At 40.0% G+C, this 22,227-nt stretch overlaps 2 protein-coding genes across 9 annotated transcripts in view; one reads left to right on the forward strand and one right to left on the reverse strand.

The window, feature by feature from the left end:
• The window catches only part of PUS10 (pseudouridine synthase 10), an 85,394-nt gene extending 77,042 nt beyond the window's left edge, over window positions 1-8,352 (reverse strand). For 3 of the 8 annotated variants that reach the window (XM_021924855.2, XM_009184255.3, XM_021924854.2), the window contains exons 1-3: window positions 7,153-7,329; window positions 3,391-3,531; window positions 366-620 (exon numbers count right to left, since the gene is read on the reverse strand). In XM_021924855.2, the coding sequence (XP_021780547.1) occupies window positions 366-620; window positions 3,391-3,516 (381 nt within the window). In that variant the 5' untranslated portion in view covers window positions 3,517-3,531; window positions 7,153-7,329. The other 5 variants (XM_021924856.2, XM_021924851.2, XM_021924853.2 and 2 more) reach the window with 4 other exon arrangements.
• Window positions 7,780-22,227, forward strand: part of PEX13 (peroxisomal biogenesis factor 13) — a 36,578-nt gene continuing 22,130 nt past the window's right edge. The window contains exons 1-2 of the mRNA XM_003908691.5: window positions 7,780-7,948; window positions 21,349-22,043. Coding sequence (XP_003908740.1) covers window positions 7,857-7,948; window positions 21,349-22,043 — 787 coding nt within the window. The 5' untranslated portion in view covers window positions 7,780-7,856. The remainder of the gene's footprint in view (window positions 7,949-21,348; window positions 22,044-22,227) is intronic.

Here is a 22,227-nt window from a genome sequence, read left to right on the forward strand (position 1 = left end):
TGAACCTGGGAAGTGGAGGTTGCGATGAGCCAAGATCGCGTCATTGCACTATGGCCTGGACAACAAGAGCAAAACTCCATCTCAAAAAAAAAGAAAAAAAAATTAGGTGGGCATGGTGGTACGTGCCTATAGTCCTAGCTACTCAGAAGGCTGATGTAGGAGGATTGCTTGAGTCCCAGGAGTTAGAGGCTGCAGTGAGCTGTGATTGTACCACTGCACTTCAGCCTAGGCAATAGAATAAAACCCAAAAAAGAAAAGAAAAAAGAATTGTCCTATCTCCAAAAAAGGAAAGAAAAAAGAATTCTTGTTCTTAAGACTGAAAATCTCTACATAATTGCACCTATAATGAAAAACAGGTTATTTACCTTTTTAACGAAATCTTTCTCACAGAATTCTTGAAGAATTCCTAGGCATACATTACATACATTTAAATTTGAGTTCTTGGAAGCAATGCTTCCATCTTGACTAACAGAGATCCTTCCCTCTCCATTTTGACTTAGATTATCAATACTATCTTCCAGTTCTTGCAGTCGAATTTTCTTGGGAGGTGGGTTCATAACTTCCAAAATTAATTCATCTTTTTCAGTTTCCAGAAATTTCTGTAGTTCATTGAGCAACTCCTGGAAAGTTAATGAAAGAAAAAGTAATGACCCACTGACAATGTCCTTAAGGCTTTCTAGGTAAGATGAAACAAGAAAATACGAGTGAAAATTAGGACATATCACGGATTTTACAATGTTGACATATCAATTCTGAAGCAATCCAGTTATTTTATTAGCCAGCATTGGCTTTTATGGAATTTAAAAGAGAATTACCTATCTCTATTAGATATGTGGGAATACTTTTTCAAAAGAGTTCCATATATCAGTGAAGCAAAAGTCATAAATCTGAGGGAGAAAGGCTCCATTACAAATTTGTTAATTTGTAATTCTGTTGTGAGTCATTCACTTGCTAATTTCAGTAAAAACAAACTTCAGTTCTAATGATTAACATATAAAAATACAAACTGAATTTCCATCCTTGCTAGGTTATTTAATAACCTCACAATTACTAAGAGCTCACAAGTATAATATTTATTTAATATGAAATCTGATCATTAGAGGTAGTCTAATAAGTAAAAATAATTTGGAGAAAATTTACTAAGAAAAGTACACAAATGCTGACAATGCTGAAAGTTAGCATATGATTATAAACTATTTCCATATATTAATTGAAAGACATGCTCTACTATATTCTAGTTTGCCTAATTTCTGTCTTGTATTAGAACTTGCATTTCTTTGAAACCATTCTCATATTTCTCTCATTCAGATATCCCTCTCATCTAAATACTCAGAGTATTTTCCCGTTTTGTTTAGACAAGTTTTTTATGCCATTGATGAAAAAGTATCTTTTTCAAATTCATTCAGATGACAATTTACTGACTCTAAAGGGAAAAAATCTTCCACTCAAACAAATTTAAATCCACTTTATTGAGAAATTAGCTCTCCTGCTTTAACAGATAAATATACGTACATACATATATAGGTACATTTTGACTCACACAAATGTTTGTTGTTACCTAAAATCCGTAATATAGGTAAAACATAGTGCATATACAGATGTGCATATACATACATAGCTACATGAATAGAACAGATCAAAATTTAAGAACATTTCCAAACACTTGTCCAAATATTCTTGTATATTTCTTTACATAAAATGAAACAAACAAAAGTTGGTAACACTCCGTCTCTTAATATAAATTTACAATCTAATAACATAATAGAATAATAGTTTAATATAATTTAAAATCTAATAACATATAATAGAATAATAATCTGAAAAAATGTGTAAGCAGGGTTACACAAAACCAGTCATTACTTTACAGTCATATTGTGTATAAATGAATATACACATATTTAAATTATCATAGCACAAGTACCATTTCTGGTTTGTTTTTTGTTTTTGTTTTCTTAATTTTCAGACGGAGTCTCACACTGTCACCCAGGCTAGAGTGCAGTGGCACAATCTCGGCTCACTGCAACCTCCGCACCCCCGACCCCCAAGTTCAAGTGATTCTCCTGCCTCAGCCTCCCAAGTAGCTGGGATTACAGGCATCTGCCACGGCGCCCAGCTAATTTTTGTATTTTTAGTAGAGACAGGGTTTTACCGTCTTGGCCAGGCTGGTCTTGAACCCCTGACCTCATGATCTACCCACCTCGACCTCCCAAAGTGCTGGGATTACAGGCGTGAGCCACCGCGCCCGGCCAATTTCTGGTTTTCAAAGTGTTTCCAGTGTTTCCACATACTTTATTAGGTATCGTCCCTTAAAGTCCTGTGAGGTGGGTATTATCATCATTCCCATTTACAGAGGAGTAAACTGAAGCTGCAAAGTGGTGGAACTGGGATTCAAATCCATGTCTTCTAGCTCCAAATCCTAGGTTTTGAATTCAGTCAGACTGCTCAAATCCTAGCTTGCTCACTTAATAGCTGTGTAACTTTGGGCAAGTTGCTTAACCTCTCTGTATCTCAGTTTCTTCATCTGAAAATAGAGACAATCATAGTATGTACTTACCTAATCAGTTTATGAGAATTATATGAGAGCTTGACATATAGTAATGATAATTGAATATTATGTATTATTATTGCCAAAATAATAGAAACAACTAACAACATTTTAAAAATAACTGATACTACTAACTCCTGGACAATTTTTTAAATTACAAGAAACTGTGTGTGTATATGTTGTATACATACTGTTTATAAAGTATATATTTACATATGTATTATTACTATTTGCCTCTAAAAAGAATATCACTTTTAGAATCAAACATTTCATAAATGTTACACATCTTATGCAAAAAGTATTATATTAAACGTCAAAACTCTCTGTATATTACCATAAATGTCAAAGATCTCTGTATATTACTTTTGTCGTTAATAACAGTAATAATGATTATGATAAGCATTTATTTCTAAAGGATTCCAAATACCTATTTATAAATACCACTAGTAATATAGAAAATGGGAAAAAGCAGAAAAAGGCAACCATACCCACAATGCTTCCACTTAGTAGGACATGTAAAGAATATTAGCCCCTCCTGGGAGGAAGCAATATTTTGTGATATTGTGTTTAGATATCCTTTAGGAAACATCTATACAAACGTTAAATGCACCAGGGAGTTCCTCCACAAAGATCCCATTACACTAAATGTTAGATACCTAGATACAATCACTTAAGAAGGAACTTACATTTCTGAGACTATTCCAAAATTAAGAATATCACTCATTTTATTATAGATTTTTAATTTAAAAAAGAGTTATGAATATATACCTGCTCTCAAAAGTACAGGCATTCATTGTAAAATATAGAGAACCTTCTCTTAACTTGAAAAAAAAAGAAGAAAATACCTTGTATGGAAGTTTGTAAGGTGCATGAAAATCCACACCACAGAATCTGAAGATACATCTTGGACAAGTACCAGTACTGAGCAACAACTGGGCCACATGCTTGTTTTCCTCAGTCAGTGGGAACATACTGAATAATTATAACTAGAAAGAAAAAAAGTAAAACTAATGATCAGCTTCTGCGTTTTACTGTCACAGACAAGTCATCATGTTTAGGGATAAAAACTAGCTTTCATTTGAAAAGCACTATTGTGTACTCTCTAACCAAGCCCCTTTCATTATACACATATTATAAAATACAAACTTGAAGTTTATAAAATGGATCCAGTAAAGGTTTCTAATTGTTAAGAAATTTAGTTTAGCATTCTGGATTATGATAAAATATATCAATATAACTAAGTTGATCAAAAGAAATAAAAATAATCAAGAATGGTTGCTTCTGAAGAGGGTAATGAAAACAGAGGTACAGGGTGAAATTTTGCTCTTTGTTTTGTACCATTCAGTATTGTACAAAGTTAATTCATTAAACTTTTCCTATAAGAAATTAAAAATGAGTTTGCTGGTGGTGGGGCTTAGAAAGCCATACCCCAAAATGAAGGTCTCAGCAGCAGCCTCAGAAGCAAAACTTTTTCTCTGACCTTCTGCCCTCCTGTCTCTCAGTCTCATTCTTCCCCAGACTAGCCATAGAAAAACTACTGTCCCTCTTCCTCAAGGTGAGTCATAGAAACCAGAACTCCCTTTCCCCAAAGCCAGTCATAAAATCTAAAAATATTACTCAAATTTGGTCAGGTGCAGTAGCTCATGCCTGTAATCCCAGCACTTTGGGAGGCTGAGGTGGGTGGATCTTCTGAGGTCAGGAGTTTGAGACCAGCCTGGCCAACATGGTGAAGCCCCATCTCTACTAAAAATACAAAAACTATTAGCCAGGTGTGTTGGCGTGTGCCTGTACTCCCAGCTACTCAGGAGGCTGAGACAAGAGAATCGCTTGAACCCTGGGAGGCGGAGGTTGCAACGAGCCAAGATTGTGCCACTTCACTCCAGCCTGGGCAATGACAGTAAAACTCCATCTCAAACAAACAAACAAACAACAACAACAAAAAAAACCTCCAACAAAAACAAATTAAGTACATAGTATTTGAGAGCAACGGTTTGCTTAAGTTGCCAATTTTTGCAATTTAAATAAACTCACAAAAAAATACTATATAGAGAATGAGGGCAAATCTGTCTCCTGTTACCAGGAAGGAGGGGTACTAAAAATTCAAACAACCTAATTTGTTCAGCAAAACTAGATCTTCTAATTAGTGAAACAGTCCATATTACCTTAAAATGATCAACTACCAATATTTTAGAAAATAATCATTGCATGCAATCTTGTGGCATGCTATAACTGTGGTCATAGAAACACAGTGGCGTCTTTTAATTTGTGCAGTTTCATAATTCAAATGAACTTGCTTAAAATTTGTGGAAGGGTGAAGCTCTTCCCAACAGCTTAGTATAAAGATGTGATTCTTCTAGTCTGTGTTTTCCACACCTCTAAAACTTACTACTTACTTGCAAGTTGCTAAATGTTTGGGGCCACTTACCAAGATTCTTGCACAAAATAATGAGGAAGACAGGTATATAGTTACATAGAACTCTTCACCATAAAAATCAGTTCAGCAGCCAGGACGACTAAAAACAGATTGCATCTGGCTGAATTCTAATTCAGGTGAATATGTGAGTCAGCAGGGAGAAAAAAATCAGGCTTGTATGGACACACCATACAAGCTGACTAGGTGACAACTTTGAGACACCAGAATTGAGAAACGTGTATTTAGGGTTGCCTAAGTGAATTTGGGCTCCAGGGTATTTTCAAGAAAGAGGACAGAATATGTGGAAAACAACCTCTAAACAATGAAGATCTGGCCAGGCCCAGTGGCTCACACCTGTAATCCTAGCACTTTGGGAGGCCAAGGCAGGCATATCACTTGAGGTTTGGAGTTCAAGACCAGCCTGGCCAACATGGTGAAACTCCATCTTTATTAAAATAAAAAATTAGCCAGGTGTGGTGGTACGTGCCTTTAATCCCTGGTACTCGGGAGGCTGAGGGAGAATCGCTTGAACCCAGTAGGTGGAGGTTGCAGTAAGCCCAGCACTTTGGGAGGCCATGGCAGGCGGATCATGAGGTCCGGAGATCAAGACCATCCTGGTTAACACGATGAAATGCCATCTCTACTAAAAATACAAAAAATTAGCCAGGCATGGTGGCACGTGCTTGTAGTCCCAGCTACTCCAGAGGCTGAGGCAGGAGAATCGCCTGAACCCAGGAGGCAGAGGTTGCAGTGAGCCAAGATCGCACCACTGTACTCCAGCCTGGGCGAAAGACCGAGACTCCATCTCAAAATAAATAAATAAATAAATAAATAAATAAATAAATAAATAAATAAATAAAACCTGTGTGGTCAAGGTCAAGTCATTATTATTTACTAGTGATCTGTATCCCTTTTCCCAGTCCATTTAATCTAGTTTGATGCAGAGAAAAGATTGGACGCTGTGAGGGGCTGAATATAGGCATTTACAGTGCATCTCTGACTACATACACAGAGAAACTGTTTCTGTTTTACCGGTTATTCTAAGTTATTTTTTCTCCATTAGTTTAGCTTAAGAATTTTACTTAATTCAGAAGTAACATTTAACTCAAAAAGAAACACAAATACACCCTCTTCCAATAAGCAAATCAATAAGCACTTTAAAAGGACACTTAACGATTTCCCTAGAGACTTAAATAGCTATATTAAAATTTATTTTATTTTCCATGGCTATAAGACCATGTTTATTTCTCCAATAAATTCACAAGAACAAAGGTATCATGCAAAGCGAATAAACGACACATTACAAACTCCTGGCTCTGAGAAGTTCCCAAACCTGATTGATGAGAATTACAAAACTTCCAGTCCTGAGTAATTTGAAGAGGTCTAAAAATAGACCCCAAACAAACAAAAAGACCTCTTTTGAATGTGTGTTAATAAACGAGCTATGAATTTACAAACCTCTCAACATCATTTTCACCTACTAACAATCTGTCAACTTCTCAATTTCACCTACCAACAATCTATCAACATTAAAAGGAGAAAACACGTTACGCCTTAAATTTTATTGTTTCATCGTGAGGTAATGAAATGTCAGGATTTCATAAGACATCAGAAATCGGTTGTCCATATTAGATTATGTTTGAAAGCAAGCCCTGAAAAAGGCATCCCACAATGTAAGTTTTCCAGTGTTGGTTACCCTCAAGATGTTTGCTTTTCGTTTACGTGTTTGTTTTATAGAAACAACGCTAACAAGTTGCTACACAGCCGCCTTTCACGTGTCAGGCTCCCTAGGAGGACTGAATCCCTCCTCCCCAGACCAAGGATAACTAGCCCAGTCTCTGGCTTACTGGAGGAGAGGAAGGACTTTATTTTCACCTCCTGGACGATTACAAAAACTAGTCATCGAAAACGAGGAAAGGAGCAGGGTGTGAGAGAAAACTGCCTGAGTCTCATATCCTAAGATCTTTTAAACTCCTTTCCCTACCGAAGGGTGTCATTCGTACCGCGGCGTGGGGCTGGGGGTGTGGATTTACGGGGGAAAAGGTGATCACACTTCACTGGGCTTCTGAAACATTCAGCTATGGAATCTACTGTGGACTCTTGAAAAGTTCATCCCGAGATCTAACCTCAAGCCTCAGTTTTGGCCAAGCAAGCCCTTCCCCCTTCGGTCAGGTGCAACAAACTTCCCACTTACCCCTCCTTTGCTAACAAAGCCGCTCCAGCAGGAGAGAAATGACCTCTCTCTCTCGCCACACCTCTTCTGCACCCAGTCTGCACTCCTTCACCTCATACGTACCCGCCTCACCTTCTCGCCGGAGCCTGAGATTTAACCCCTTCCGGCCCTCGAAGGGAACGGGGAAGACTAAAGACAACGCACCTATTGCGTCTAGCAATTCTGTTCCCCGAGGAAACGTGAGCTTTGAACGAAAGTACCAGCCCGTTCTCGCTAGGACTAAGTGAGCTTCTCCCTTCTTGTTTGTAGGGAAATCCGTCAAATCGCCTACTTTGCCACCTCACCCCACCGCCCCCGCGACTGTAGAAGTGCGTGGGGCTTTACTCCCAGCCTTACTGGTCCACTCCCAGAAAAGCCTCTGTCGGACTCTGACGTCTAGGGAGTCGTAGCCGCTGCCAGAAATATCGATGAGCCTTTACCCTGAGATTTAGAACAGGAGCTCTTTCTGGGGCAAATACAAAGAACGTGTTTCTTCCTACAAATTAGTAGCATCCTCTCGCTGTATGGATTCAGCTGGCGAAGTAACTCAAGCCTTGTTCTGACTGCCAGGGTGGGAGGGGTGGACTGCTCGGTGTTCTTCCCGTTGTGCCTTGCGCTCGAGGTGCTGGTCTACGCTGGCCTGGACAGTCCGGGCTAGGAGCGGGAGCCGAGCGGAGGCGGAGGAGATGGCGTCCCAGCCGCCACCTCCCCCCAAACCCTGGGAGACCCGCAGAATTCCGGGAGCCGGACCGGGACCAGGACCCGGCCCCACTTTCCAGTGAGTGTGGGACTCTTCAGGCTGTGAGGTTGGTGGGCCCGAGCGGGGACTTGGCCGAAGGCGGTTGAAGCGGTTGTTGGGGGAGGTATTCCCTCCCCCCTTTTAACCAGTCCCCAACCTTGCGGGTAGGGGTCGAGGTGGAGTTGGGGCGCTTACCAGTGGGGATTTTTCAGTGTCTCACAGCTGTTTCTGACCCCCGGCAACTTTTAAGCACCAACGTTTTTTTCGGGAGCTCCTGGGCGTCTCTCTGGGTCTCTGTGCTTGAAAGAAAGCGGGGCGGCTTCCTACCTACCCCTTCTGTTTTCACTTTGACAGAACGGCTTCACTATCTTTAGAGCATAGACTTTGGGTCTGTAGCAGTTAACAGAGGCATTTGTCCAGCCACGGCATCGGTAGGGAACAAAGTCTCGTTAAAGGTGTTAACCTCTCGAGAAGTTGCCGAAAGCCCGAAAGGTTTTACGAAACTAGAACTCAGGCCCCGAACACTTTGCCTTCTTTTCCAGCGTAACTCAGCCAATGTTTCAGTTTGAGATTGGAGAAGCAACATTAAAGCAGGAGTTCTAGATCTGAGGCCTATGGATGGCCTTTGTGTGCAAAATGATGTATTTTTCTGAGAGCTATAGTTTTTTGTTTGGTTTTTAATCAGTATCAGTTGGTTTCTAGGACTTTGAAAAGGCTAAAACATGCAGAGTTGGGAGTGTTTCATGGCCTCTTGTGGCTTTTGTTTGGTAGTACTGGACATCTTAATTCAGATAGGTGTGATTCAAATGTCAAATCAACTACTATTGTAGATTTTCCTAAGCGTAAAAACCCCAACATATTGGAATGTATTTCTGCTGTGTTCTGAAATCTTTTATTTAAACACTAAAATGCTTTAACACGGTAACTACTTAGTTTAATAAGGATATATACATAACAAGTAATAAGCTTTAATTAGGCTGGTAAGCCACGGTGACATTATCTGCTACCTTTTTTATGATTCGGTTCTTTTTTCCCCATTTAGACTGCTTGTCGAATGAGAAGAGGTTTTATTTTTTGCATCTGTTAAAGTTCTTTTTATGTAAAATTAACCATTTGCTCACTTTATCATGAAATATTTTAAACACAGAGACTAGCAGAGAGTAAGAATACCTGTTTATTCACTACCCAACTTTAAAAAATGTTAACATTTGCCAGATTTATGTCGCATTTTTAAAAATAAAAGTTAAAGTCTCCCATTCTTCTTTGTAGTAGTGACTATTGTCCTTATTTGGTGTTTCGCATACCCAGTAATGTTTTTTAACGTTAGTACTTAGGTTTGTGCTATTTATATGCATTTTATATCTAAAACTTAACAATGTAACAGTAATATATATTTTATATATAGTTATATGTTAATGTTTATTATTTTTTATATCTGTTTTTGTTTTTTCTGTTGCCCAATTTTCTGTTGGCTTTATCTTTGCTTATCAATTTGTAAGAGTATTGTTAATAGTAATCCTTTTTTGTTACTACATTTTGCTAATATCTTTCACTGTGTGGCTTCTCTATATTTATGTTCAATTTTTTGTACAGATGTTTTTGATTTTAATATTGCCAAAACGGTCGTATTTTATTGTTTGTGCTTTTTGTCTTGGTCAAGAAATCCTGTCTACCTAGATCAGGACGGTTCTTCTGTATGTTTTCTTTTAAATCTTCTGGTTTTCCCATTTATATATTTAATCCACATGGAACTAACTTTGTATAAAAATCAATGTGAAGTAGGGAATCTAATTTTTTGTCCATATAGGTAACTAATTGTCTCAGCACCATTTATTGAGTAGTCTATTCTCAGTTTATAATGCCATCTATATCATACCAAGTTTTCCTAAATATGTAGTTCTGTTTTGGGCACTTTCTGACTTTCTACTAGCACCACACTATCTTAATACAGAATTTTATAAGTCTTGATATGTACTATGTCAAGAGTTTCCACACATTGCTGTTCTTTGTAATTGCCCTTGTTACACTTAGTCCTTTATAAAAAGACTTAGTGGGATTTTTATTGGAACTGAGCTGAATTTATGGATCAAGTAAGTTTTTATTCCATGAATGTTGTATAAGCTACAATTGGTGAGAATTTTGATAATCTTTTTGCCTTAAATATCTTATAATTATCCACTTTGGGAGGCTGAGGCTAGCAGATCACGAGGTCAGGAGATCGAGACCATCCTGGCTAACACGGTGAAACCCCGTCTCTACTAAAAATACAAAAAAAAAATTAGTCGGGTGTGGTGGCGGGCATCTGTAGTCCCAGCTACTCAGGAGGCTGAGGCAGGAGAATGACGTGAACCCACAAGGCAGAGCTTGCAGTGAGCCGAGATCATGCCACTGTACAGCAGCCTGGGCAACAGAGGGAGACTCCATCTCAAAAAAAAAAAAAAAAACTCGGCCGGGTGCGGTGGCTCATGCCTGTAATCCCAGCACTTTGGGAGGCTGAGGCGGGCGGATCACAAGGGCAGGAGATCGAGACCACGGTTAAACCCTGTCTCTACTAAAAATACAAAAAATTAGCCGGGCGCGGTGGTGGGCGCCTGTAGTCCCAGCTACTCAGGAGGCTGAGACAGGAGAATGGCGGCAACCTGGGAGGCGGAGCTTGCAGTGAGCCGAGATCGCGCCTCTGCACTCCAGCCTAGGTGACAGAGCGAGACTCTGCCTCAAAAAAAAAAAACAAACAAACAAACAAAAAAAACAAACTATCTCCATGAAATTTTTTCCCATATTTTATTTTTTATTCGTAGATTATTTTTGCTGTAGTAGTTGCAAATGGGCTTTCTTTTTTCTTTTTACATTTTCCAGTTGGTTATTAACTGGTATGGCAGAATGCTATTTTTTTAATGTAAATATTATATACAGCATAATCTCAAACTCTTAATTAGTTCTGATGGTTTGGTTGAAATTCTCTTTAGTTCTGTGTAGCCAGTTATGTAATTTACAGATAAGCTAGCATCCTTATATTGGTCCTGACTTCCATTGGAGTGCTTCTGAAGTTTTACTGTTAAATGTGAAGTTAGCTTTTTGTTTTTGATAGATATCTTGTCAAAATTCTCTCTCTCTACCTTGTTCAGAGTTTTTTTATTTTATTTTATTTTTATTATTTTTGTTTGAGATGGAGTCTCACTGTGTCTCCCAGGCTGGAGTGCAGAGGTGCAATCTTGGCTCATGGCAACCTCTACCTCCTGGGTTCAAGCAATTCTCCTGCCCCAGTCTCCCGGACAGTTGAGACTACAGGTGCATGCCACTCTGCCCAGCTAATTTTTGTATTTTTAATAGAGATGGGGTTTCACTATGTTGGCCAGGCTGGTCTCGAACTCCTGAACTCAGGTGATCTGCCTGCCTAGGCCTCCCAAAGCGCTGGGATTACAGGTGTGAGCCACTATGCCTGGCCCTTACCTTGCTCAGATTTTTATCATGAAGAAATATTAAATTTTATGAATGGCTTTTCTGCATCTGTTGAGACCATTGTGTGTATTTTTGCTTTAATATGAAAATGTGGGAATAGGAACAGCTCTGGTCTGCAGCTCCCAGCGTGATTGATGCAGAGGACAGGTGATTTCTGCATTTCCATCTGAGGTACCTGATTTATCTCATTGGAACTGGTTGGACACTGGGCGCACTCCATGGAGGGTGAGCCAAAGCAAGGCAGGACGTCACCTCACTCAGGAAGCGCAAGGGGTCAGGGAATTTCCCTTTCCTAAGCAAAGGACACCATGACAGACTGTACCTGGAAAAACGGGACACTTCTGCCCAAATACTGGGCTTTTCCCACATTCTTAGCAACCAGCAGACCAGGAGATTCTCTCCCATGCCTGGCTCGGTGGGTCCCATGCCCACGGAGCCTTACTCAGTGCTAGCACAGCAGTCTGAGATCAATCTGTGAGGCAGCAGCCTGGCAGGGAGAGGGGCGTCTGCCATTACTGAGGGTTGAGTAGGTAAACAGAGCAGCAGGAAAGCTCGAACTGGGAGGAGCCCACTGCAGTTCCGCAAGGCCTACTGCCTCTATAGACTCCACCTCTGTGGGCAGGGCATAGCTGAACAAAAGGCAGCAGAAACTTCTGCAGACTTAAAACGTCCCTGTCTGACAGCTCTGAAGAGAGCAGTGGTTCTCCCAGCACGGTGTGCTCTGAGAACGGACAGACTGCCTCCTCAAAGTGGGTCCCTGACCCCTGTGTAGCCTGACTGGGAAACATCTCCCAGTAGGGGCCAAAAGACACCTCAAACAGGCAGGTGCCCCTTTGGGACAAAGCTTCCAGAGGAAGGATCAGGCAGCAATATTTGCTGTTCTACATCCTCTGCTGGTGATTCCCAGGCAAACAGGGTCTGGAGTGGACCTCCAGCAAACTTCAACAGACCTGCAGCTGAGGGACGTGACTGTTAGAAGGAAAACTAACAAACAGAAAGGAATAGCTTCAACATCAACAAAAAGGACATCCACACCAAAACGCCATCTGTAGATTACCAACATCAAAGACCAAAGGTAGATAAAAGCCACAAAGATGGGGAGAAACCAGAGCAGAAAAGCTGAAAATTCTAAAAATCAGAGCAGCTCATCTCCTCCAAAGAATTGCAGCTCCTCGCCAGCAACAGAACAAAGCTAGACAGAGAATGACTTTGATGAGTTTGTCGAAGTAGGCTGCAGAAGGTCAGCAATAACAAACTTCTCTGAGCTAACCCATCGCAAGGAAGCTAAAAACCTTGAAAAAAGGTTAGATGAATGGCTAACTAGAATAAACAGTGTAGAGAAGATTTTAAATGACCTGATGGAGCTGAAAACCATGGCACGAGAACTTCGTGATGCACGCACAAGCTTCAGCAGCTGATTCAATCAAGTGGAAAAAAGGATATCAGTAATTGAAGATCAAATTGACGAAATAAAATGAGAAGACAAGATTAGAGAAAATGTGGTTTATTGTATCAATTAACCTTCTATCGTTGAACCATCCTTGCATTTCTCAATGAACTCTGATTAGTCGTGATTTTTTCTGATATGCTATTCCAAATTCTATTCTAGGCCAGGTGGAGTGGTTCACATCTGTAATCCCAGCACTTTGGAAGGCCAGGGCAGGAGGATTGCTTGAGGCCGGAAGTTCGAGAACAGCCTGAGCAACATAGGAAGACTCTTATCTCTATAAAAAATTTTTAAATTGACCAGGTGTAGTGGCATGCCCCTGTAGTCCTAGCTACTAGGGAGGCTGAGGTGGGAGGATCCCTTTGAGTCCAGGAGTTCAAGGCTGCAGTGAGCTGTCATCATACTGCTGTACTCTAGCCTGGGTGACATAGCAAAACCCTGTCTCCGAAAAGAAAAAGAATTCTATTCTAATATTGTAAGACTGTTGCATACATTTTCCTAGGTAAAATTGAAGTTTTCTTTCTTTGTACTATTCTGGTTTTGTATCAAAGTTTTATAGCTAGAGAAATTTTTCTGTTGAGTCTATTTTTTTTTTTTTTTTCCCTGAAAGTATCTCACTCTGCCACCCAGGCTGCAGTGCAGTGGTGAAATCATGGCTCACTGCAGCTTCTACATCCTGGGATTAAGTAGTCCTCTTGCCTCAGCCTCCTGAGTAGCTGGGACTACAGGGGCATACCGCCATGCCCAACTAATTTTTATATTTTTAGTAGAGATGGGGTTTTGCCATGTTGCCCAGGCTGGTCTCAAACTCCAGGGCTCTAGCAATCCACTCACCTCAGCCTCCCAAAATGCTGGGATTACAGGTGTGAGCCACCTTACCTGGCCTAATTCATTTCTTTGTAGGCAGACTGCCTTCTCCTTAGTAGCCTTGATATGTTTGGTCCTCTAGCTTTATTATATTGTATCCAGGTACGAATATACAGACACACACACACACACACACACACACACACACACATATTTATTTTTTTTCCTTCCTGCTCGGCCCACCATATTCAGTCTGAGGATTCATGTATTTTTTTAATTCAGGAAAATTCTCATCAATTATACCTTTAAATATTATTTTAAGTTTTGTTTGAACACTAGTCTTTACTATCTCTTCTTCTGTTAAGCATTATATCAGGAATAGTGTCTGCTATAAGTAACAGTATCTGACTTACTGTGATTTGGACTATAAAGACATGTATTGTTTAGTTAGCAAGAAGTCTAGAGATCTGCCTTCTCAACATTGTCATCAAGGGACTTAAGTTTTTCCTGACTTCCTTTTTTTTTTTTCTTTCTTTTATCAGCTCTCTGACTTTTTGGCCATCTCTGTCTTTTGTTTTGTTTGTTTGTCTTGAAATAAGTTTCACTCTGTCACCAGGCTGGAGTGCGGTGACACAGTCATACCTCACTGCAGCTTCTGCCTCCCAGGGCTCAAGCAGTCCTCCCACCTCAGCCTCCCGAGTGGCTAGGACCACAGGCACATGCCACAATGCCCAGCTAATTTTTGTATTTTTTGTGGAGACGGGTTTTTGCCATATTGCCAAGGCCCATGTTGAACTCCTGGGCTCAACTGATCTTCCCACCTAGGTCTCCCAAAGTTGTGGGCTTACAGGCATGAGCCACCACTCCTTGTCTTATTCTTTGCTCCTTTAAAAAGAACCTTACCCCACCCCATGTCTGGCTGCTTTCAATTTCTCTGTTTTAGTGTTCAGCAATTTGCTTTGTTAGGCCTCAATGTGGTTTTCTTTGTAGTATTCTGGTGGAATTCATAGAGATACTTGAATCTGACTTTGATGCCTCTCATTAATTCCAGAAAACTTTAAGCCATTATTTCTTTAAATATGGTTTCTATCTATTGTCACTTTACTCCTTTAACTCAACTTGCATATATACCCCATGTGTTGCTATACTCTCTGTATCTTACTCTCTTTTCTGTATTTATCCTTCTGTTTCTTATGCTTCATTCTGGGTATTTTCTTCCCGTCTGTTTCCTAGTTCACTGATATTTTTCTTTCACTGTGTCTAATCTGGTATTAAACCAGTCATTGAGTTCATAGTTTCTGGTTTTGTTTTGTTTTGTTTTGTTTTTAGTTGTAGAATCTTCATTTGGTCCTGCTTTATATTATAGTTCCTATTTTCTTCTGGAAAATCCCAATCTTGCCTTTTTTATTTGAATATATTCAGCATAGTTGTTTAAAGTCTCTGCCTAATAACTCTATAATAACTCTATTATCTGGATCCCCTTTGGAGCTCTTTGTATTATCTGAAGTTTCTTTTTTTTTTTTTTCTGAGACAGTCTCACTCTGTTGACCAAGCTGGAGTGCAGTAGCGTGATCTCAGCTCACTGCAATCTCTGCCACTCAGGTTCAAGCAATTTTCCTGCCTCAGCATCCCAAGTAGCTGGGATTACAGGTGCCTGCCACTGCACCCAGCTAATTTTTTGTAGTTTTTAATAAAGACGGGGTTTCACCATCTTGGCCAGGCTGTTCTTGAACTCCTGACCTTGTGATCCACCCCTAATTTTGTTATATAAGCCCCATTATTATTATTATTATTATTATTATTATTAAAATTGAGTCTTGCTCTGTTGCCCAGGCTGGAGTGCAGTGGTACAGTCTTGGCTCACTACAACCCCTGTCTCCCAGGTTCGAGTGATTCTTGTACTTCAGCCACCTGAGTAGCTGGGATTATAGGCATTCGCCATCACACCTGGCTAATTTTTATATTTTTAGTAGAGACAGGGTTTCACCATGCTGGACAGGCTGGTCCCAAACTCTTGGATTCAAGTGACCTACCTGCCTCAGCCTCCCAAAGTGCTGGGATTACAGGAGTGAGCCACCATGCCCAGCCAAGCCCATTTATTTTTAAATGAGAGCTGCACATTGTATATAGACAGTTTAATGTGATTTGAGGCCTAGGGATATCTTTCTCTAAAGACTTTTCCTTTTGACCAGAATGTTAGGCCACTAACAATCTAGAATCACTTTAATCCAATAAAGGATTGAGCTGATTTAAAACTTGGTTTTCATTCCTGCCAGAGTTAGTCCATTTCCTATTAACCTTTTCACCCTTTCTACTAGCATATTTCCCTTTTTAAGGTCCCAATCTGAAGTGTGAGGGTTCCCTATGGCCTTCCTCTCTAGGGTTCTGAACTCCAATTTATGTCTCCTTAGCCCAGGGAGTCTGTTAAAATCTCTGCCTAGCTTCTCATTCTGTCAACCATCTCTTCTGGAATTGGCCCTAGTTTCTAGGGAAACATCTCAAAAGATCTGGCTCTCTGGCTTTTTTTTTTCCTCCTGGATTTTGACTCCAGAATTCCTCAGTGCCTTGTTCTCTAATGTGTAAACAGAATTCTTTTCTATTTCCTACCCTTCTAATTCAGTGGGAGGGTTAATCTAATTACCTCGACAACCATTACTTAAAGTAGAATTCCCAAGTTCTGTATTTCCACTCTGCTCCTTAGTGTACAGCAGCTAATTTTCTTCTTGACTGGTAGTTGAAAACGGTTCCTATCGGTGTGGCCACCTTTTCTTTTTTTCTTTTTTCTTTTTTTTCAAGATGGAGTCTCACTCTGTCGCCCAGGCTGGAGTGCAGTGGCGCGATCTCGGCGCACCACAACCTTCACCTCCCTGGTTCAAGCAATTCTCTGCCTCAGCCACCCGAGGAACTGGGATTACAGGTGCCCACCACCACGCCCAGCTAATTTTTGTATTTCTAGTAAAGACAGAGTTTCACCATCTTGGTCAGGCTGGTCTTGAACTCTTGACCTCATGATCCACCTGCCTCAGCCTCCCAAAGTGCTGGGATTATAGACATGAGCCACCACACCTGGCCTGTGGCCACCTTTTCTAATATTTCTAATGGAATTTTTAAAATATTTAAATGTTTTTATTAGTGTTTTTAATTGGGTTTTATACTTGCTGATTTTTGTTGGCTTTATTTCTTAGTGTTTTTATTTCTTCATGTGTGTGGCATTTTTGAGATGGTTATTTTGAGTAGTAAGTTTAGAGTTCTGTTTTCTCTCCTTTCCCTCTTCCATTTCCCCTTTCTCCATCTAATAAGTTTCCTGTTGCCTCTACCTGTTCCCTCTACTTACCACTTAGGTAAGAATCAGGTATAAAAACAGTGGGTCAGACTGGACATGGTGGCTCACACCTGTAATCTTAGCTCTTTTGGAGGCCGAGGCAGGAGGATTGCTTGAGCCCAGGAGTTGGAAACCAGCCTCTCAAGATGTAACGAGAACCCATCTCTATAAAAAATACCAAAAAAAAAAAAAAAAAAAAAAGGCAGGCATGGTGGTGTACGCCTGTAGCCCCAGCTACTTGGGAAGCTGAGGTGGGAGGGATTGCTTGAGTCTAGGAGTTTGAGGTTGCAGTGAGCCTTCAGCCTAGGTGACAGAGCAAGACCCTGTCAAAACAAAAACAAAAACAAAACGCCATAAAAACAGTGAGTTAGATTAAGGATATCACAGATCAAATTGGTCAGTAGTTCTTTCATTTCCTGGGTTGGAGGCCTTCTCACAGTCCTCTCCCTTTCTCAGTTCTCTAACTTTCTCAAAATATTAAACTGTCATCAGCAAGTTTTATAATCTCTTTGTAGGAGCCAAGGTGACACATCCTCACTCCCGGCCTCAAGCAATGAACTGGTTCCATTCTAATGGAGCACTTTTCATTTTTATTACTTCATGGAAGCCTGCATCTTGGCTGTCACTGCCTGATTACAGAACCAGAATTGAATAGGCCCATAGCTTCAGCCCTCCTTACCATGTTACATTTCTGTTTCATTTCTGTTCCATAAATCTGTCTTGTGTTAAATCTAGATAATGTCTGTTTGTCTCTCTGTTTTCTGTATTATTGCTTCTACTTTGGAGCAGAACTCCTTCATCAAAGCCGGAATGCGTTACACTATCTGGCCGTTCACTAGCTCCTTTTAAGTTTTGTTCCATTTTTAAATATTAGATCCAGTAAAAAAAAAAAAAATATATATATATATATATATATAGAGAGAGAGAGAGAGAGAGTTCTAGTAGCTTGTTTATAATATTATGATACAAGTCTAAATTAAAACTTTAGCCTGGATTAGAAAATTACCATTTTGCAGTTCCACATCTAATACTTGTTTCAGGCAAGGATGATGAATGGATGCTAAACTATCAAATGAACAGTTGCTGGGGAATAGAATATTTGTGTGGTACCAAACTGTCATCCCATAGATCATATACTAATTACAAAGGGAAAGATACATTTTAATGGAAAGCTCTCATAGTCACCTCCTTAACCAACTAATCAAACTTAGCTTCACAAATGAGGAGGCAATAATATGGCATTTTATGTGCCTCCTAAAGTAATACTGTGTGAAGTAAACAATAGCACTTATGAGTTATTCTTGCCAAAAAATATTGAACCTGATTCTAATCAAACTGTTAAATGCAATCTTAATTTAATAGGAGGCGAAATAAGAGTACAAGTTAAACAACACTTTGGGGAAACACAAATCTGGGGATAGGACATTTCTTTTTTTTTTTTTTGAGACAGAGTCTCACTCTGTTACCCAGACTGGAGGGCAGTGGCATGATCTCAGCTCACCGCAACCTCCGCCTCCCGGGTTCAAGCTATTATCCTCCCTCAGCCTCCCGAGTAGCTGGGACTACAGGCGCCCACCACCATGTCCGGCTAATTTTTGTATTTTTAGTAGAGACAGGGTTTCACCATGTTGGCCAGGATGGTCTCGAAGTCCTAACTTCAGGGGATCCGCCTGCCTCAGCCTCCCAAAGTAGTGGGATTACAGGCATGAGCCACCACACCTGGGCTGGGGGTAGGACATTTCTAGAAAAAAACTGGGTTGACTCTTTAGAAGGTCAGGGATATTTGAAAAAATTGAATTGTTCTAGTTTAGAAAATAAACAAAACAACCAAATGCAGTGTGTGAGCCTTAATTGAATTTTTGTTCAAAAAAAAGTTTTAAAAGATATTTTTGACTCATGTAGCACAATAATTTAAAAAGCAGCGATAAAAAAGCTAAGCCAAGTGCAATGGCTCATGCCTGTAATCCCAACACTTTGAGAGGCAGAAGTAGAAGGATTGCTTGAACCCAGGTATTTGAGACCAGCCTGGGCAAAAAAGTGGGACCCTCATCTCTACCAAAAAGTTAGCTGGGAGTGGTGGTCTCGGCTACATAGGAAGCTGAGGCAGAAGGATCACTTGAGCTGTGTTTGCACCACTGCACGCCAGCCTCAATGACAGAGGGAGACCCTGTCTCCAAAAAAAAGAAGGCGAACTTAAAAGTGGGCAAAGTATCTGAACAGATATTTCTCCAAATAAGATTGCAAAATGACTAATAAGTACATGAAAATATGCTCAACATCATTAGCCGTCAAGAAAATGCAAATTAAAACCACAGTGAAGTACCACTTCATGCCCACTAGGATAGCTATAATGAAAAATATAAGAGCAGATGTGGCCAAGGATGTGGAGAAATTGGAAACCCTCATATATTGGCAAGAATGTAAAATGGTACAGTTACTTTGGAACACAATCTGGCAGTTCCTCAAAAGGCTAAATGTAGAGTTTCCATATAACCCAGCAAACATGTCCATACAAAAACTTGCACATAAATGGTCATTGCAGTATTATTTGTAATAGCAAGAAGTAAAAACAGCCCCAATATACATCAACTGATGTGTGAATAAATATAATTTGGCAATAAAAATGAATGAAATACAGTTGGCCTTCCACATCTGGGGATTCAACCAACTGTGGATCAAAAATAGTCAGAAAATAGGCCAGACGTGTTGGCTAATACCTGTAATCCTGACATTTTGGGAGGCCGAGGTGGGAGGATCACTTGAGGCCAGGAGTTGGAGGCTGCAGTGAGCTATGATCATGCCACAACACTCTAGCCTGGACAACAGAGTGAGACCCTGTCTCTTAAAAAGAAAAAAAAAAAAAGCAGAAAAAAAAATTGCATCTGTACTGAACATGTACAGACTTTTTTCCTTGTCATTATTTCCTAAACACTACAGTACAACTAGTTACATAACATTTACACTGTGTTAAATACTATAATCTAGAGATGATTTTAAGTATACAGGAGGGTGTGCATAGGTTAAATGCAAATCGCATATTGTTTTATATTAGGGACTTGAGCATTCATGAATTTTGGTATCTGAAGGAGGTTTTGAAACCACTCCCCCACAGACACCAAGGGCTGCCTGTACAGATACATGCTATAAAATGGATAAACCCTGGAAACATTATGCTAAGTGAAAGAAGCCAGTCACAAAATACTACATATTGTATGAGTCCATTTACCATAGATCCTCATTATTTGTGGATTCTGTATTTTCAAGTTGGTCTGCTCACTAAAATTTATTTGTAATCCCAAAATCAATATTCCTGGCATTTTCACAGTCATTTGAGGGCAAACATAGATCAGGTAAAAATCTGAGTTGTCCCTCAGCTGACAACTGAGGAACAACCGAGAGACAAAAAAAGCAACACTCTGGTTTCTTATTTCAGCTCTCATGCTGTAAACAGTTGTCCTTATCAAAGTCTGTTTAGTGCCGGGTTTTTTCACATTTTTTAATGGTGATTTTGCTGTCTAAAATGGCCCCCAAGCATAGTGCTGAAGTGATCTCTAGTGTTCCTAAGCACAGGAAGGCTGTAGTGTGCCTTACAGATACAATACAGGTGTTAGATAAGCTTCATTCAGGCATGAGCTATTGTGCTGTTGGCCATGAGTTGTTAATGAGTTAACAATATACCTGGAATAAAGTGACTTTAAACAGAAACACATATAAAATAAGTATATGTATTGACTGATTGATGAAAGAAGCAATGATTTGGTATCTGCTGGTTCAGAGTTCACAGTGACTTTACAGAATATAACTATGTTAAATAACAAGAATTAACTATATATGAAATGTCCAGAATAGACAAGTCTAGGTACAGAAAGTAGACTCATGGTTGCCAAAGATGGGTGGAGGGGTGGGCAGGAAATGGGGAATACCTGCTGATGAATATGGGGTTTCTTTTGTGAGGTGATGAAAATCTTCTGAATTACACATGGTGATAGTTACACACCTCTGTGAGTATACTAAAAACTATTAAATTATAAACTTTAAAATGATGCCTGGGCACAGTGACTCACACTTGTAATCCTAGCACTTTAGGAAACCAAGGCAGTGGATCATTTGAGCCCAGGAGATTGAGACCAGCTGGGCAACATGGCGAAACCCCATCTCTATAAAAAATTAGCCAGGTATGGTGGCATGCGCCTGTAGTTCCAGCTGCTCAGGAGGCTGAGGTGGGAGGATCACTTGAGCCTGGGAGGTTGAGGCTACAGTGAGCTTTGATTGTGCTACTACACTCCAGCCTGGGCAACAGAAGAAGTTGTCATAGCACCAGGTATATAGGAGGTGTTTAATAGTTACTTTGAATTGAATTTATTGTATGCTTAAATAACTGTTTTGAATCTTTTTTGGTTTTAGATCTGCTGATTTGGGTCCTACTTTAATGACAAGACCTGGACAACCAGCACTTACCAGAGTGCCCCCACCTATTCTTCCAAGGCCATCACAGCAGACAGGAAGTAGCAGTGTGAACACTTTTAGACCTGCTTACAGTTCATTTTCTTCTGGATATGGTGCCTATGGAAATTCATTTTATGGAAGCTATAGTCCTTATAGTTACGGATATAATGGGCTGGGCTACAACCGCCTCCGTGTAGATGATCTTCCACCCAGTAGATTTGTTCAGCAAGCTGAAGAAAGCAGCAGGGGTGCATTTCAGTCCATTGAAAGTATTGTGCATGCATTTGCCTCTGTCAGTATGATGATGGATGCTACCTTTTCAGCTGTCTATAACAGTTTCAGGGCTGTATTGGATGTAGCAAATCACTTTTCCCGATTGAAAATACACTTTACAAAAGTGTTTTCAGCTTTTGCATTAGTTAGGACTATACGGTATCTTTACAGAAGGTTACAGCGGATGTTAGGTTTAAGAAGAGGCTCTGAGAATGAAGACCTCTGGGCGGAAAGTGAAGGAACTGTGGCATGCCTTGGTGCTGAGGACCGAGCAGCTACCTCAGCAAAATCATGGCCAATATTCTTGTTCTTTGCTGTTATCCTTGGTGGTCCTTACCTCATTTGGAAACTATTGTCTACTCATAGTGATGAAGTAACAGGTAAGAGAACTGTAAAGGAACAGGTTCAGATACCATATAACAATCTCAAATTTCAAGAATATATTTGTTAGTTTTCTTTATATTCGTTTGTATTTACTGTTTCTGTCTAGTTCTATTTTCATTTAAGAGCTTCAAAACTGGCAGAGGAATATGTAGCAAAAATAGATTTGCTAATTAATTTATT

The sequence above is a fragment of the Papio anubis genome, chromosome 14, assembly GCF_008728515.1.
Source record: "Papio anubis isolate 15944 chromosome 14, Panubis1.0, whole genome shotgun sequence".
NCBI lineage: Eukaryota > Metazoa > Chordata > Mammalia > Primates > Cercopithecidae > Papio > Papio anubis.